At 34.6% G+C, this 19,210-nt stretch overlaps 1 protein-coding gene across 2 annotated transcripts; it reads right to left on the bottom strand.

Moving 5' to 3' along the window:
* Positions 1 to 538: 538 nt before the first annotated feature.
* On the bottom strand, positions 539 to 18,665 carry LOC105349098 (lysine-specific demethylase 7B). 2 transcript variants are annotated; one of them, XM_011458771.4, is made up of 22 exons: positions 18,521 to 18,665; positions 17,854 to 17,939; positions 17,562 to 17,620; positions 17,385 to 17,443; positions 16,204 to 16,367; positions 15,436 to 15,577; positions 14,172 to 14,370; positions 13,362 to 13,612; positions 12,990 to 13,096; positions 12,313 to 12,407; positions 11,195 to 11,212; positions 8,021 to 8,170; positions 7,317 to 7,511; positions 6,818 to 6,990; positions 6,445 to 6,626; positions 5,616 to 5,826; positions 4,973 to 5,160; positions 4,622 to 4,708; positions 4,375 to 4,484; positions 3,782 to 3,878; positions 3,273 to 3,341; positions 539 to 2,801 (listed from the first exon to the last, which is right to left on the bottom strand). In XM_011458771.4, exons 1-22 carry the CDS (start codon positions 18,622 to 18,624, stop codon positions 2,719 to 2,721), a joined length of 2,829 nt encoding a protein of 942 aa, XP_011457073.2. In that variant the 5' UTR covers positions 18,625 to 18,665; the 3' UTR covers positions 539 to 2,718. The 2 variants fall into 2 exon arrangements, with proteins under 2 accessions (XP_011457073.2, XP_011457074.2); XM_011458772.4 differs by lacking the exon at positions 11,195 to 11,212.
* Positions 18,666 to 19,210: the final 545 nt, after the last annotated feature.

The raw sequence follows: 19,210 nt of genomic DNA on the forward strand, positions 1-19,210 counted from the left end.
CAGAAGACAAATTCAGTTAAAAGACAACAAATTTTCATAATATTCTGTTGAGGGATTTCAGTGAAGTTGCTCTTGCAAGAGCAGGACATACATCTATAGAGGAAGAAATTCCTGCAAATTTTTGAGACATTTCCTAGAAGCTACAGAGTTTCAAAAATTTAGTTAGCAATTTTAGGAGAGTTATACTGAGAGACTGGACATTATGCACTTATTTACCAAAACGTTTATTCACCTCATTGAGCGGTTATATTGGGTTTTGCTGACAAGGTAACATGACTAACTGTAGGCAGACTTACTGATGAATACACACTATTATGGCAAAGCAGGTTTAGTCACTCATTTGCAAGTCAACTTTGTAGCATGCCTTGACATTCTGTGGTGATTAAAAATAAACCTTATGATGCAAGTTATCCTCCTCTCACCCCCCCCCCCCCCCCCATTCCAAATAAATTAAAATTGGAAAAATTAATGTTTTACGATATAGCAACAAATGTTGAATGCTTTAAGACGACTGGTACAAACAACAAGAAGTGGTGGGTAGTGATGTGATATGTGGTTTATTTACACACTGTACAATGTGGGATGTTTGCTGCCTGTCTGAGGGTACCTGTAGCAGAAAGTACAAAGTCTGTCAACTAGATCAATGGTTACAGATACATGTAGATGAACGCCATGAGTTCAGTGACAAACCATAGGCCAAGATCTATAAAAGATTTTAAACTACGTGTACATTGTACAACTTTGTCATCAAAGAGAAATTATTGCTGGCTTCTGAACAAATAGTCCATAATCTGTACATAAGTGATAAAATAATTTGGTAATATATGAAATTAAAATGAAGTATTTTGTAGATAATGCTTAAAACTTAAGTACAGCCTTGATCAGAAAAAAAATATACACTAATTAAACAGTGAATTTTTTTTATCATTTCAAACTGAGTAGTAAAAAACTCAATTGAAAAAGCAGATGTACAAACAATGCAGCACTTGCTAATAAAGCTGCTGTTACATTTGACTTACTATTGCTATATACTTTTATTATAAATCTAAATTGATTTTTACATTTTCAAGAGGTACATGTACATGTATCAGTGCAATTGTCAATAAAAAGCAGAAAAAATACTGATTTACTGAAGCCGTGTAGCATTGTATAAAATGACAATTAAAGTACTTATTTCATGAGGTGTAAGCCTGAAAGTAACATATATAACCATTACTTGAGGAATAAGCAACACTTGTAGCTCTGTAAAGTTGTGCGTGGAATATAATGTGCATCAAGCTCCGCCAACTGTTGTTTATCTTTGTGCGTTTAATACTTTATAAAACATTACATGACAGAATGTATTGCCACAGTACCCTTATTGAGAAAAAGATGGGCTGAGAAAAAAAATAGATATGAAAAATGTGTTGACAGAAAACTCATAATAATAAATATGATACTGTCATATTTAAGTGAAAAATAGTACATTATTTGAAAACTAATTAAAAATTAATTTTTTCATCCTAAAATGAAAAACCGATGTCAAGTTCTCTCTCTCTCTCTCTTATCTCTCTCTCTAACATCTAACAACAAAATCAAATGGAAACAAAACAACTGGACAGTATTATACACATAAGACACATTAAAATATTTTGATTATTTTCTGAAAATTAAAAACTGCCAAATCCTCTGTATTTACACATGATAAACAATATAAATATAATGTAATATCAACAAAAATATAATATATTAACACTCATTTAATCTTAAAATGACTAATAAATAAGCATAATTTAATAACAGACCACAAGTTTATCTATACAATAAATTAACCCACAAAAGTTATCAAATAGTACCTGTTTCTCACGTAGTACTAATAGTACAGTAAATTATTTCAACAACACCCTCCCACTGATTCTAAACTGAGCATCATTTATACTCTGTATGTACATATGTTTCTTCGTCCCCAAAAGTCTTTATCCAATATCTGCATTGCCACTTTTCACTTCATCTATTCTAAATAAATAGTCTTAACAAATGTTAATTAAAACCAACAAAGAAAAAGCAGACACTTCATAAACAAATCATTAGGTAGCATTACTAGAAATAAAAAAACATTTAAAATGGTTCTGTTCATATAACTCTATGGTAGAACCAAAACTGATATTTCAAAATTCAAATCAGAATTTAAGAAGCAGAGGGGCAATGAAAACAGAGCTGGCATCCACCACAAATGACTGATTGTATTAATGACTGATAATGAATGAGTTGACAGGTGATGAAGCCTAGAACATTGTGGAGTCCTGAGATCTCGGTTATTGCAAATTTCCAACACCGTCCTCTATATATCTGCATAGCAGACACAACGAAGGGGAGTCGACTGTAGTAGAAAACAGTCCCTGTCTAGAGTTTAGTATAACTCCTGCACAAAACACAAGTCTGGTATAAATATAATGCATGTGGCATAAAATATAGTATCTTCAGAAGAATGAACTTCAATTTAAGAAACAATTCCCATAACCTCACAACAGGGCAATTCTACTTAAAAAATTAGCTGTCACAGCTGTTAGTTTAAAACAAAAAACAATCCAGAGAATGGTCCCATACTAAGTCTCCCTGCTCTTTGTCAAGTAGCAGCGTATCCACATCTGATTGTTTCTTTTCTAATTACAACAGTTAATTAGGAAGGCTGTCGGATTCCAGAGATTGCACACTGACAGTTGAAGAAGACATACGTGATCAAAACATTCCTAACTTGTTGATTTTTAGGATTTTCCCTAGTCTCTGTTTTGCTGTTGCTAATCCTTTCTTTGGTTTTTTGGCTGCAATCAGAAAATTACAACAATTAAAAAAAAAAATTAATGACATTCAATAGCTGGTCAAAACCAAGCAAAGTTGGTCTTAAAAGTTATAGATTCTATTTCAGATAAGTATACTAAAGTACATAACATTAAATCCCAGACATCTCATTGGTTGACATCGTAACATAAACTGGTCCCCGTGCTACCTGTACATAACATTAAATCCCAGACATCTCATTGGTTGACACCATAACATAAACTGGTCCCCGTGCTACCTGTACTTAACATTAAATCCCAGACATCTCATTGGTTGACATCGTAACATAAACTGGTCCCCATGCTACCTGTACATAACATTAAATCCCAGACATCTCATTGGTTGACATCGTAACATAAACTGGTCCCCATGCTACCTGTACATAACATTAAATCCCAGACATCTCATTGGTTGACACCATAACATAAACTGGTCCCCGTGCTTCCTGTACGTACCTTTGACGGGACTGGACATTTCACCCTGAGGTTTGGCTGGTTTGACTAGGTTTGGACGGAATGCTGAACCTGAAAAAAAATAATGAATATTGATCATAAATGACAATATCCACAGGAAACTAATGTTTATTTATCAATAAGCTGCAAGAAACATAGCTGTTAAAATAATCAATACAGAAAATTTTGAAATTTTACTCAAGAAAAATACCAACGAAAAGGTTGAAAATTTGACAATAATTGAAAGTTTTACAAATATATGTGACTAAAGAATGCAATACAATAGGCGACAGTAATTTTAGAACTTTTTTATACTGAATAGAATCAAAAACTTCACAGGACGTATCGATAAATATTCAACTACGTAAAGTTTTTCCCACAAAATGAACCCAATTTATCAAGTAAACAATGAATAAAATTTGTGAATCATAAAGATTTAGAAGATTGAAGGTGAACTGTAATAAGTCTAGACTTTGCTGCTGTCTGCAATTCCATTCTGACCCATTGCATACCTGGAGCAGAAGAAGATAAGGCAGTTCCTGGCACACTGCTGGGATCACTCTCAGAAAAACTCTCCGATTTTAACCGCTTCCTCGGCTTCTTTGGCTTCTGGATGGGTAAAGAACAATATATACAGTAAATATAGGTACACAATATAATTATACAGTAAATACAGGTACACAGTATGCCTACATGTACATGTATGTTAGCTTTGTGCATCAAGGTTTCATTACTTTAGACTAATGCTATAAATAACTAATAGTACATTTGTATTAGCCCTATTTCTGTAAATATTGGTTTCACTTTTATTCTGGTATCTCAATTATCAATACTTGAACACTATGATATCTAGAAGTGAATAAAGAGGTCCCTTCTACTGTTTCTCTGTTTTATATCAAGGAAAGGTTTTTTTCTGAGCTTTGAACAGAGTTTTCTTTTTAAGGTTTGACGATCAGTATATCTGGTTAATTTTGTGATAATCCGTTTTTTGGGCTTTTTTGAACTTGTGTCTGGTTTTGTCTTCTAAATCACAAATAAGTTACTTGCTCACATCACAAATGTTACAGATTTAATCAAAGTTTGTGACAAGAAATTCAGCACTTACTGATGGGGCTGGCTTTGCAGCGGCGGCAGCAAGCACCTGCTCCACGGCTTCCTTCTTTACTCCCTCTCTTTGTGGTCGCTCACCCTTGACCCCTGACACCTGAACTCTAGCTGTTATTCAGAGAAAAACTATCTTAAGAGCATGACAATAATGTAAATGTCCATTTTCATTACAATTCTACAACAAAAGCTGATCAAGACATGAAGACAGTGTTTCTGATTGGCTGGTCACTTCATGACCTGCTGACCTTTGGGATTCCAGTTATCGTCCCTGGATCTTTTGTTGTCACGTGTCTGTTCCATTTCATCGTCAGACAAATCAAGTCCAGGGTATACTATAAAACATCATTGCTTAGTGAAACATCACTTCAATAACTACATGTATCATATATCAGGTTTTTTCGCATTTTGAAATCTCCCAAAAATGAGCTAAAACTCCAACTTTTAATATTTGTGTACATTCATATTTGCGTTTCTAAATAAATTGTATGGAATACAATAAACAATTCAATATCTATTTCAAGTTATATTAATAATATTGCAAATGCAAAATTAGACAGATGTATTTACGTAGATCATTAGGAATCTACACCACTCACTGAACTCCTCGTCTTTATAACACTGCTCCAGCTTGGCCTCCTCCTCCATGATCATCTGGTTCCGCTGCTGGAGTCGCTGAGCCGCGGCTGATCGCTTGTTACGGAACAGTTGCTGCCTATCGTCCCCCATCCGACTCATGGACAGCATTCCCTGTATGGCATCGCGCATGCTTGGTGAGGACGTCCTTCTTCAATTACCAGTTTTATGTTAATTAGTGATAAAAAAAACACAATACAATTTTCTACTCATGGACAGCATGCACTGTATGACATCCCGCATGCTTGGCGAGGATGTCCTTCTACAATTATAAGTTTATGTTAATTAGTGAAAAAATAACACAGTATTAGGTTCTACTCATGGACAACATGCCCTGTATGGCCTCAAGCATGCTTGAAATGGATATAGTAATAAGTAATCATGGCATAGGTATAAAATTAAAAAAAAAACTTTTCCATTTTAACATTTTGTGTGGGCATTTTTTATTTTAACTATAATATTTTTCATGTCACGTAAATTTTGAAACATTCAAGTTCTGAGTAGTTTTTACAGAAGTTTAATTTGCAACCAGTACATTTTAACAATAAACGCAAGGGGAGATTACTTAATGAATCCAAACAAGTTTCAAACATTATTGTAACTTACTCATTGTCAACAATGAAATCTGTCTCTGTTCCATAACCACTGGCCTCCAAGATGTCTGATATACTACAGTTGAGCCCGCCTTGGATTGTGGGAAGGTTCGCCCGTGGAATCCCCCCAGCTTCCTCAGCCTCGCTCTGACTTGTGGCTGTCTCGGACTCCTGGGTACTTCCCTGTCCCGAGGAAAGGTCCGAGGGCAATGCCTTACCAGCAACTGGGGAGAGCAAAAAAGATCATTTGATAAAAAATCAGAATTGTTTGAGTTTAAAGAAAGTAAATATCATGGTTTCTGCTAGATTAGAATCTCAGTCATCTGGCTATCAGGACAACTTTATTTCAGGGAGTATACCGTAGATCCGGGGTTTTTTTGTGTGTCACAAAATTTGCGAAAATGAGGAAAATCTGTAACATTTTTAATTTGCATCAGTCAATTTTTGTTATTGTAAAAGTTTCTTATAGAAAATGATACAGGATATAATTTCTGCGTATACAGTTATTTGCAATTTAATAGAGATTGCGAAAAAAGCGAAAATTAGATCATCGCGAAAATTACCATATATACGGTACTTCGAAATATGACTTACGTGACAAATTGACTGTTTCAAGCAGTATCTTGAATGACTTCAATGATAACTTAAGTTTGAGGAAGTTTTGTTTGACAAGTGATGTACATGTCATTACATGACAACTTTAGGGACTTAAAACAATATCTTGTGTGACTTACAAGACAACTTGACTGACTTACATGACAACTTGAGCTTGAGGTAGTATGTTATGACATGTGACCTAAAAAACAACTTATTTGACTTGCAGGATAACTTGACTAACTTACAAGACAACTTGAGTTTGAGCGAGCCTGGTTTCATGGTGGAGGCTGAGGAGGGAGATCCCATGGGCCTCTTGTTTTTCCGGGGATTCTCATCCACAACCAGATTATCCGAGTCGCTGTCATTCTCCTCGTTCTCACCCTTCCTTCTGGGATGACTTGGGTGGCCTAACTTCTCTTTTGCATCACTAAAAAATCAAATTTATAATACACACAGGGAAATGATAGAGCTTGAACTTTTGAAAATTTAAAATGACGAATTTTTCTTTTTCTTTAAAGAGTGGAAGAAGTACCTCAGTTTGTTAATGTCGATTTTCCTTCGAGCATTTATGCTTGTATATCTCATAATATTGAACTTTGAGATGCACCATTTGTATACCTGATGATTTTTCCTTTTGAGACCTTCAGTTTAAGTCCTGTTCCCTGGTCCTCGACTTCCTGTTTGACATCTGGATCCAGCTTAACAAACCTCTCTTTCTTCAGTGAGGAATCTAAGTAAGCACCCGCCTTTGGAATTCTCACTTTCAGAGAAGTTGAGTTAGAATCATCATCCTACAAATCAGAGAATAGAAAACCATTTATTGTTTGGTCACTATTGAAAAACTGGAAAAAAGCCAGGTTTGAATGTTTTAAATTTATGGCATTTTTCTCCTGATTTAGTGTAATAGCCAGGATCTTACGGTACTGGAGTTTAAACCAGGAACTTACATGTATTTGAATTTTATCCAGGGAGTTAGCATGTTGGATTATATAAACAAGGGACTGAAGACTGCATTGTAGTCCAGAGACTGTATTGGAGAATTATTCAGGGACATAGTGTATTGGATTAACCAGGGGCTTACTGTATCGCTGTACTGGAGTATTAGCCAAGCACTTACTGTATTGGAGTAGGACTGTTTCTGTTCCTCCTCCATTGCTTGTAAGGCCTCAGTGGTGTGCTGATGGAGAAGATCGATATTCTTCATCTGTTTCTTGGTCGGGAGATTTTTCTTCTTTTTCTTCCTATCCCCTCTCACCTTCTCTACCTTTAACTTATTACCTTTTGCCCTTAGTTTCACAGGACTGACCTTTGGCTAAAAAAATGTGGAATAAAAACCTGGTTAAATATATTTGATAAAAAAGCACATTTATAAGTTCTCAAGGCTTTAAAAGTTTCTCTAGTGTTCAAGCTGACACTAGATTTTTCAACAGTGGTTTTTCTTTCAAGGTGAAATTTAGACTCCAGTATATTCTAATACAACACAAAAACAAGCAAATTATGAAATTAAAACCATCATATTATAAACTTTAACAATAAAATGTGAAACTTTTTTATTCCACATTAAACCAATTCAAAGTTACATTACTGCAGCATCATCCCATCACTGAATACATAAAAGTATCAGTCAACAATACTGCCACCATCCCGTCACCTCTCTGGCTAGGATTAACAGAACAACTTATAGCATTTGTTACAATGTTTAACATTTGCTACAATGTTTAGTAGTTGCTGCAATGTTTAGTATTTGTTACAATGTTTAGCATTGGTTACAATTTTTAGCATTTGTTACAACGTTTAGCATTTGTAACTTCCTGTACGTACTGAGGTCTGGAAGGACAGCAGCTCCCTCTGGAGGTCACTGTCAGACGTGCGAATTTCCTTGTCGAATGCACGGATCTCCTTCTGAAGGTCCTTCAGTAGGCGACCATAATTTAGGTGCTCCGGAACGTCGTGTTTCGCATCCTTCAGGAACTGTGAAAACATGGCACACACTTTTTATATTTTACTGGTGTACAACAAGGTGAACTGCTTTTCAAATTACTGTTTATTCATTTTTGGCAAAATTTTAAAAATATAAAAAACAATTTATTGTGATACTATTCATTCTACATTCCTATTCTTCAAAAAGCAGTATGTATAAGAAATATTTTTGAGCAGATAAACCACATATTTATAAATCATGCGCATAAAGAAAAATAAGCATCTAACAAGTCTGTGAAATTTTGCCCATTTTAAGGTTTACAAACACTTGTACATTTGCTATATAGAAGTTTCCCATGCCCCATCTTGGTTATATCATGATGTTTCACTATAGAAGCAGGATTTGTTAATAGCTCTAAGAAATTAACATGTGTGTGCTCTACATTACATGGGGGACAATATACAGTCAAACCTAACTCTGACAAGTTCTGAGAAATGTCCTTATAAATAGCTCAATACATTGGCTTACTTCATCATGCCTGTACTCAATTGCCAGCCTTTGGGATTTATCACTCATAAGATCAGTAAAAATGCTGTGGTACTTCACAGTAGTCTTATTTTAACTGGGTTTTTAAATTTTTTTATGAAAGGGGGAGGGGGGGGGGGATGTTCAAAAGGTACTTGTCAGTGTTTAAGCAGGACATTAACTGAACAGTCTAATCTGTGGAACCATTCACTGAGTAATGAAGTCGCACAGCAAGAATCATTGGCTCCTTCTGTCATTTATCAGGAAGCAAAATCAGATTGTCTGTGACCACCGCACATACCCTCTATGTTACACCTGGATACATTCACTAATGATACTGTTTCTAACAGCAGGTGAAACTGGCCAATGTATGCTAAATTAGCAACGTTCAACCCTCACAACATTCTGAGGATGTTACAACACAATTTTAAAGATTTTGTGATAGCACATTCATGAAATAAGATTTATCCTAAAAGTTATAGTGTCACAGCTAACTGGAATCACTCTTCTCATATAGTGCTATACTGTGATCATGCACAAACATCAGATTGGCTAATAATACAGATAGACAGACAAATTCTACTTTGTGAAGAATTACATATACAGTTAGAATGACAAACAAGTGAGCTAATCATGAATCTCCGATTTCTCTGCTTTTACTTTTAGTTTTTGTTTCCTTCTTTTACTTTCAGTTTATTTTTTCATTGTCCACATTAACTTTGGTCCTCATTCTGCCTTGTGGTTCTTTGTTTGTTTTTATTACCGTAAGAAAATGTAACTGCCCCCTCCCCCTCGAAAGAAAACCCCAATAACAATAGAATCCACATATCATGAAAGATAGCTAGTCTAGAGCATATGCAAGATACTTAATATGAAGCATAACTGTCTTAAGTTTATAGCTACTTCTCTGGATTTTTGTAGCCAACAAGATATCTGTGAGCCAATGCTCACTAGTGATACCCCCGCCTCTGATGTGAATATGCAAAATAAGCAAAGTCGACATTTAACAGAAAGCTGGCATCCGATTGGTACAGAAATATATCCCACAATATGGCATGCCAAAACAAATAGTGTGTTAAAATTTCAAGCATCTGCGATAAACAGTTGCTGAGAAATCTTTGAGGAAAATTTGTTTGAAAATTTTGGCTAAAATAAACAAAGTACTCATTTAACAGGAAGTTGACGTCCGATTGGTACAAAAATATATCCCACGATACTGCATGCCTATACAAATAGTGTGTTAAAATTTCAAGCATCTGCGATAAATAGTTGCTGAGAAATCTTTGACGGAAATTTGTTTGGAAATTTTGGCTAAAAATAAACAAAGTCGTCATTTAACAGGAAGTTGACTCACGATTGGTACAAAAATATATCCCACGATATGGCATGCCTATACAAATATTGTGTACAAATTTCAAGCATCTGTAATAAATATTTGCTGAGAAATCTTTGATGAAAATTTTGGTTAAAAAATAAGCAAAGTCGTCATTTAACAGGAAGTTGACGTCCGATTGATACAAAAATATATCCCACAATATGGCATGCCTATACAAATAGTGTGTTAAAATTTCAAGCATCTGCGATAAATAGTTGCTGAGAAATCTTTGACGGAAATTTGTTTGGAAATTTTGGCTAAAAATAAACAAAGTCGTCATTTAACAGGAAGTTGACGCCCGATTGGTACAAAAATATATCCCACGATATGGCATGCCTATACAAATATTGTGTACAAATTTCAAGCATCTGCAATAAACAGTTGCTGAGAAATCTTTGACGAAAATTTGTTTGAAAATTTTGGTTAAAAAATAAGCAAAGTCGTCATTTAACAGGAAGTTGACTCACGATTGGTACAAAAATATATCCCACGATATGGCATGCCTTAACAAACACTGTGTTAAAATTTCAAGCATCTGCGATATATAGTTGCTGAGATAAATGCGACAGAAATTTTTGTTACGGACGGACAGACAGACGGACGGACAGACAGACGGACGGACAGACGGACGGACAGACACACAAGGGTAAAACAGTATACCCCCTCTCCTTCGGAGCGGGGGTATAATAATTATATCAATCTTATCTGGACAACAGATTAACTTCTGTAATATCATAATTTTAACAAACTGAGTAGGTTTATATTCTCAGCACATACAAGTACGGTATCTATAAAGGTTATCATATAAACTTAAAATACCTTAACTTAATATATTGCATAAATATGCATTTGAAAATGCTGCACATGTGTATAAAATTCTCTGACCTGTCTGATCTTTGCCACGACAAATGTTTATGTATGTCTTAAACTCACTTATCATCATCTTAACCTTTAATTTTTTTTTCTAATGAAAAAAAAAAGGTTTGGAAAAGTAATGAAAAATAAAAAATCACCCAAAGAAAAAGCAGAACTGTGATCAAGTGTAAAAAGAGATGCTAAAAGTTCTATACAGAAAAAAATACAATAATAAAAAAACCCAGAACAACGTAAACAAAGCTGTACAAATCAGGGGAGGCTACAAAACCAACAAGCTTGAAGGTCAAAGGTCACTCACGAGATAGGAGTTGTTTAACTGTAAAAGGAAGCGAATCTGAATATTAGAGCAGTAGTTCATGACAGGCCCAGGGTTGTAGAGCAGCGTCAAAGAAACGCCAGCCACTGGCTATGCATAGAACCAATTCCATTTTCAAAGAAATGCTTGCCACTGGTGATGTAAAAAAAAAAATTCCAGACAAGTTGATTTTATTCAGTTAACTTAAGTCTGGTCTAATAATCATTAGATTACAACATATTCTAGCCATTATTTTATAAAAAGATAAAAATTTATAAACAGAACCAGCTTTTTAAAAAGTTTGAATGGAGATTCTTTACTTCCCACACGATTTTCAATCTTTGAAAATATACAGCCTGCTAGAACACTTGGAGTTTGAAAATTACATTATGCAGTTCTTGGATAACATTGTCTAACAAATTTATTACCTTTATGTTTTAACCATCATACAACGATAGCAATACCTATTTCCCCTTAGTAAGATTAAGCATGCACTTCCTTCATAACAGCACCAGCCTACATCCATCTACCGATTTGTCTAGTTTACCATGTTCACCGCCCCCCATACTGAACTCTGCTTCATATAATCCGTATTCTCCTTAATTTTAACATAACCTGCGCCATTAATCTGCAAACGTGTTAATATAAATGCCCTAACGCCCAAAAGTCAATTCACAGGCCTCACTTATTTGAATATACATTTCACATCACCAGTGGCTGAGTTTTGTTTGAACTAATGTAATCATCATATACAATGCAAGTCCAGCAATCCATATTGGAAAAATCATAGTACAAAAAAATTATGATGAAGAACATAATATTATATTCGATTAAATTAACAATCAATAATGGAAGTGGCTAAATTCTTACTTAAAAGTTTAAAATAATCCAAAATTAATAAGAATATTTGAATATTAATTGAATTAAATCACTGAAAATTGATTTAAGACATCCTGAATTCCCTTATCACAAAGTGAATGCTTAAAGATATTTTAAATTCCTTAACCTTGATATAAATGCCACATAATATCATAAACCCCTAAACATTCCTCACAGCACTCCTGAGGATTTTGTTCTATGACATAATTTTAGCCATGATAGTTGGTCACGGTATGACTTACGTCTTTGCGCTGTGTCCAGGACTTAAGGTGCATGGTCAGTGACTTGGCACCACTCAGCAGGTACTCCGGGGGCCGCCTACCCTCCTCTGTGTAATCTGTGATACAAAATCAACATCTCATCAAACTCATGGTATGTAGAAAATATTTTTCTCCTTCAATATGCTGGAAAACATAATTTCTTTGAAGTTGTCCTCAAATTCAAGGAAGGCGGGGTTTTGCTTTGCATAATACATTTATTCTCATTTATTGTATCCGTGCTTATTTTTTAAGAAAATAATTTGTAAATTGCATATGTTAATCTTTCATACAGATATAAATTCAAGACTTACTGCCCCTTAGGCATAAAGGTTATACAATACATTCAAACTCCATATTACAATGACGTACGTTTCTCTGTGATAAAGGAGTCCAATAGATGATAATCAACCAACAGAGTCAGGTCATATACCAGTAAGTTGTTACACTTACTATACAGTAAAACATGCTTATAACGAAGTGACAGGGATGGGTGATTTTGCTTGGCTTTAAACTTCATTCGTTATATATTCGATAGGTTCACAGATGTTTGAAAGCTACAGGGAATGAAAATCACTTCACTATAAGCGTCAATTCAATATAAGCATGTTTGCTATAAGTATGTTCGCTATAAGCGTGTCTACTGTACCGTATTGACTGACCTTTGATTGTGTCCAGCACATGTTTAGCAGCGTACCAGTGAGTTGTCTCGAAGCTTGGGAACAGATACTTGGACGGGGTCTTAATTCTTTTCTCTATGTCGTACACCCTGCAATCACCAAACATCAAATGGTTACTCTAAGTATCACTTTGGGGGGGGGGGGGGGATTATTAAGCAGCTTTCTTATAGCTGCCTAATTTTCAAGAATTTTAAAATATTTCTTCAACAAAACAAATACATCAATTTTTTTAAAGAAAATGAACTCTGGTAATTACTAAATTTACACTAAATCAATAAATCAAAGTGTTTCAGTCTACAAACATATTTAAATTATATTCAAAGGACTTAAAAACAAACAATGGACTTTTCTCACTGAAGTTGTAAGGAAATGTTGAAGTCATGCAGGAAGTTCCCTCCGAACACAAGGGAGTCAATGGGGGTGAAGACAGCGTGGATCCACCCAGTGGGGATGAACAGAGTCTGTCCCTGTTTGATGACACACTTATAGCACACGTCCACCTGGTCACCGAAGAACGTCTCGCTCTGATTGGCCGAAGACACCCAGGTCTCGTACAGCGAGAGGTTTGCCTGGGTGGGTCTCACCAAGTAGAACACTTTCTCCCCCTGAAATCAGATGTATACTTTGGTAACACAGGAGTGAACATTAATTCAACAGGTGCTAGTGTACAAGTTATCACACAAGCTTCTTATTTTACTGGTGTAAATTTTCAAAGCATGTGACATGTTTAAGCACCTATCAAAATGGTGTTCGCTTTAATTACAAGTGCAAATTTTTCATTACACATCTGTAATCTCAACATACAAGTGTAGAGATTTATAACAAAAATACTCATTCTAATCATACGTGTATACATTTTTAAATTAATTTCAATCATTTAGAGGATATCCTATCAAAAATACATGTACCAAAGGCATATAGTAAGCAGTAGAGACCAGTCTTAGGTAAAACAAATTTAAACTTTATTTTATTGTTAATTAATTTTTAAGAAAATTTTTCTGGCGAATGCAGAGCATGGCAAATTTGCTAGAAATTTATCTACCATAAAAATTTCCAGATTTACAGTATATCTCATTGATGTCCTTACCGGTGTCATATAATATTTGGAACCACGTGGTAATTGAACACTGGGATAATCTATGCATTCACATTGCCAGACCTTACCCTCAGGATGTGGTACCAAACGGACGTCCCTCCAAAGTCTACGTGAAAGTCGGTGAAGCTGTCCCTGACCCCCATCAGGCAGTACTTCTGGACCTCGGGGCGAGTGTAGGTACAGTCCTCGGGTAACTGCTCGGGGAAGTAGTTACTGACCCAGCTCAGTTCCCTGACTATCGATGGCGGGGAGACAAACTCAGACAACCTGTTGTAAAACATAGCATACAGTACTGAAGAAATTGAAAGGGAGAGATTTTGCCATAAAGGAAACAATTCAATAATAATCATCATATTCTAAAGAGAAAATTATCTAATGTATAAACTAAAAATTCTGAATGTTTAATGTGTCTTATTGCACTATTGTAACTACATTGTAGACTTTGTGTATACTGTGACTATTGTAGTACTTACTTAGTGTTAGAGAACTCTGGGCTGATAACATTGTAGACTTTGTGTCTATTGGGACTATTGTAGTACTTACTTAGTGTTAGAGAACTCTAGGCTGATGACATTGTAAATTTTGTGTCTATTGGGACTATTGTAATATTTACTTAGTGTTAGAGAACTCTAGGCTGATGACATTGTAGACATTGTGTCTTACGGGACTATTGTAGTACTTACTTAGTGTTAGAGAAATCTAGGCTGAAGACATTGTTGACTACTGTAGTACTTACTTAGTGTTAGAGAACTCTGGGCTGATAACATTGTAGACTTTGTGTCTATTGGGACTATTGTAGTACTTACTTAGTGTTAGAGAACTCTAGGCTGATGACATTGTAAATTTTGTGTCTATTGGGACTATTGTAATACTTACTTAGTGTTAGAGAACTCTAGGCTGATGACATTGTAGACGTTGTGTCTTACGGGACTATTGTAGTACTTACTTAGTGTTAGAGAAATCTAGGCTGAAGACATTGTTGACTACTGTAGTACTTACTTAGTGTTAGAGAACTCTGGGCTGATAACATTGTAGACTTTGTGTCTATTGGGACTATTGTAGTACTTACTTAGTGTTAGAGAACTCTAGGCTGATGACATTGTAAATTTTGTGTCTATTGGGACTATTGTAATACTTACTTAGTGTTAGAGAACTCTAGGCTGATGACATTGTAGACGTTGTGTCTTACGGGACTATTGTAGTACTAACTTAGTGTTAGAGAAATCTAGGCTGATGACATTGTAGACATTGTGTCTTACGGGACTATTGTAGTACTTACTTAGTGTTAGAGAAATCTAGGCTGAAGACATTGTTGACTACTGTAGTACTTACTTAGTGTTAGAGAACTCTAAGCTGATAACATTGTAGACTTTGTGTCTATTGGGACTATTGTAATATTCTGTCCATTCTCTCATCAACATTTTGTAGTCTTCTTGCTTGGCTACATCAATGACATCCACCTCTCTCATGGAACCTAAATTAAATCACAATAAAGATGTAATGAAAGATCATTTCAAATTCTACAACTGAAGAAGCATCTAGTAATTCAAATGCAAACTTGATCTTCTTGAAAACATAAGTCTTAAATGTAGATTTGGTCAGTAATATGAATAATTGATTTGAGTATTTTAATTGCTTTAGATACAGCGGAGTAAAGAGAAGACTGAATTAAGAGTTACTGCCCTTAACTAGAGGTGATCAAATGTATCAAGACTGTTTAGGATGAGGCAGTAGTATTCACTGACTACAACTCATTAATATAATCAATATCTGTGGAAATCCTGATCATCTCTACCTTATTCATCATTTAAAATATGGGATGATTGTTATTTTCACATACTGTATTATTATTCATATATAATGTTACTGGATGAAAATGTTAAACTTTCTTCAAACTTTGTGAGAAATGAGATTTGTGCATTGATTTTACACTCATTTTACATTTTATAGTTAGCCTTTGCCACGCTCATGCTTTCCTTAGAATAATGTTTCACAATAACATCAAATTACAGAACTAACAATGTAGTTCCTATGTCACCATACTAACATAATTCTCATGTCACCATACCAACATACATGGAATTCTCTACATTACCGTACCAACATAATTCTCTACATCCTGAATGGTGAATTGAGCAGGGGGGACAACCAGTCCCAATCCATCTTTCTTCTCTACAACCATGGGCGCACTAAATCCATGCTTTCTGAAGTATTCTATATTTAACTCGCTGCCATGAAGCCTGGCTATAGGAATCTCGTCCGCACTAAAACAGACACAAAAATTTGCAAACTCATACTATAAATAGTGTAATACATCTAACATCAACATTAAAAGTAATATGTCAAGGTGGTATGGGACACCTTCATGTTGTGACGTATTGTTTATCGAAATAATAAATATTAAGTTTAATTTTTTAGGTAGTTTTTTCTCTCTATATTGTCACCTAACAATGTAGCGCAGTGGGTTAGAGGGTTTACTACGAATCTGTAATTCATGAGTTTGAATCCCACAAGAGGTTTTACATTTTTTATCTCTCCAAAAATTTTCAAAAGCCTTTTTTTTTGGTTAAATAGTGTAAAACTTGAAAATTCTAAACCTGTGAGAGTATTTAAATCTTTATGTATGTTAATCCACAAAAATATTGACAGATGTCCCATACCACCTCAATTGAATTATTTTACCTTAAAAATACACTATAATCTTGAAATAAAGATTTTGCCTTAATTATATATTGTCCTTATTTTTCCCCTCTTTTTTATATTTACTCATTCACTTATTTTTCCACCTGATCTGACATTTCTACCTACCTCAAAAATGTCCTGGTTTGTTTTATTTTGCTGTGAATTGCATTGGATTGTTTGTGTTTTCTACATAAATATGTCAATACAAATTTCCTGGTTTTCTTGTCATTAAAGCTTTAATGTTCATTTACTGCATTCAAAAATATATCCTGTGTTTTCCTTTTCTACTTATTTCTTAATTAAATACCTAGCAATTTTTTTTTTGGGGGGGGGGAGGGGTAGGGGGTGAAATTGAGGTAGAGGGATAGATAGATTTAGCAGTAGCAATTATCCTTATAGTTAAAGCGCTGGTAGGTTTATACTAGTTTTGTTTTACCTCAAAGACAAGTGATTAGTGTTTTTTGGGCTTTCATGCTCACCTTAAAAATTCACTGTCCTTTAAATGATGGTTTAAGGGAGTTTTTGTATTAAAGAGCTTTCTTGATATACTGAGAAATGCTCTGATTCCGTCACCTGTTTCATACATGTATAGTTCATACCTTGGAAATGTCCTGTTTTTGAGTTCCTTGATGAAAACCACTGTCCCTGTCTGAACAGCCTGTCAAAGAGAGATGAATAATGTAACCTTGGAAATATGAAATCCAATAGATGATAACAATTCATGAATTGAATGGTTTTATTCCAAGTAGCATTAGTAGAACTTGTTGTATGTTTACCTTCCCTGAGTCATCATGTTCAGAATAATCATGTCTGTGCCAGTTTCTTCTTTTCTTCACTGTCAAAATATTAATCATTTTAATTTGTTACAAAAACTACTTACTTCACAGTACACATCATTCATGCCACCTTTAGTGAAATTAATTGATCCAACTTTTAATGTTTCAAATGAATCACAAAAAGACATTGAAAATATGACGGTGTTTTTTGGCTTTGCCTTCCAAATAGCAATTCCTTAGGACATATTTTTTTCAATACCATTACAATGCCAAGCTATTACATAAAACTTACAGACTAGAGGTCCATGGGCTAGCTGACAGTTGGGACAGTGATAAATCTCAATGTCTGTGGCTTGGTACTCCTGAACCCCAACACAGCTAAACAAAAAAGACAGATAGTTTAAATTTGCAAGACCTGTAAAACATGATATGTATCATATTGTCTTGATTGTACCTACTACTTTTATATTTCATGCAACATTTCGATTTTTGTTCTTAAAAAAATATCTTCCAAGTTAGTATTGTACACTGCACAGGTTATTTAAGATGAAAATCTGTTATCAACTAAACTTTTTCTGAACTAAATAACGTGCATCAATTTTGACGTGTGCAATGAGTGATGTAAGCAGTTGTGCTGTTAGTGAGTTTGCATGACCCAAATACAATGTGACATTAATGGCCGGGTTTGTTTTTTCCCCAGTTAACAAAGACATAAGTATCATAATTCAAACGTACTACCATGACTACTATATAATAAGTACGAGTTGCAGAATTCTAGTGTTAAAGTTGGTATTATTTCGAGTATACCGAGAATCAAACGTCATTGAGGAATTTTATACTATAAATTGTTTTTACAACAAATGTCAACATTGCACTTGTCAAACGATATAATCCAGATTCCATGCTAATGAAAACGGTTCTCTTTTTAATTTCAATACACAGATATGGAATAACATTACCTTCCGTGAAACCAATCCTTGCATATGTCACATTCGATCATAAACTCGTTTTCATCGTAAGGTTTTCGACATAAACAATATACAGTTTCTTCGTCTGACGCCATGTTGAAAATTTGCGGGACAAAGACATCCGCTTCCGCATGCGCAAACTTTTAAAAAGTTTGAACCCAGCGGGCACTTCAAATCAAAATCCAGAATATTCTCATGGGTGTACAGAAAATAATGTGGTTTACTGGGTGGGGTATGATTAATTTAGATACTTTATTCCAAGTAAATGTTACAATCTTAAATCTTCAACAACAGCTTGACCTATTCCAACGTTTTAAAAATAAATTATAGGCGACAAAAGTTGTACATTATCCAGATCTTTAGGTGCTGGCGGATGAAGTTATTTTACAGGTTCAATCTGCCTATCAATATACCTGCTTCAAGCAAATTATAGATAAGCTTTTTTGCTAGCTAATTAGTCCAAAATAATTTTTGAAAATCATGTTTTACACAGTATATCCAGATTATGGTATAAAATTTCCACTAAAAAGGCAAGTTACAATGTACCTCACCATTTGATCTGAATTATTTAAAACTACAACTAACATTCATGAATGTGAAACTAAATTTAAAATTAAAGCGGAACTATTTTAACCTTCATGTTATTCTCTTTGCTCTCTAAAAATGAAATTTATTTACTTA

Source organism: Magallana gigas, chromosome 4 (genome assembly GCF_963853765.1).
Source record: "Magallana gigas chromosome 4, xbMagGiga1.1, whole genome shotgun sequence".
NCBI classification, from domain to species: domain Eukaryota; kingdom Metazoa; phylum Mollusca; class Bivalvia; order Ostreida; family Ostreidae; genus Magallana; species Magallana gigas.

Excerpts from the sequence above, each read along its gene's own strand:
- LOC105349098 (XM_011458771.4), bottom strand. The coding sequence starts at position 18,624 with ATGGCGTCAGACGAAGAAACTGTATATTGTTTATGTCGAAAACCTTAC. Across the intron at positions 13,613-14,171 it reads TTTGGTACCACATCCTGAGG|GGGGAGAAAGTGTTCTACTT; the intron begins GTAAGGTCTGGC and ends ATCTGATTTCAG. Across the intron at positions 13,097-13,361 it reads AACATTTCCTTACAACTTCA|GGTGTACGACATAGAGAAAA; the intron begins GTGAGAAAAGTC and ends TGGTGATTGCAG.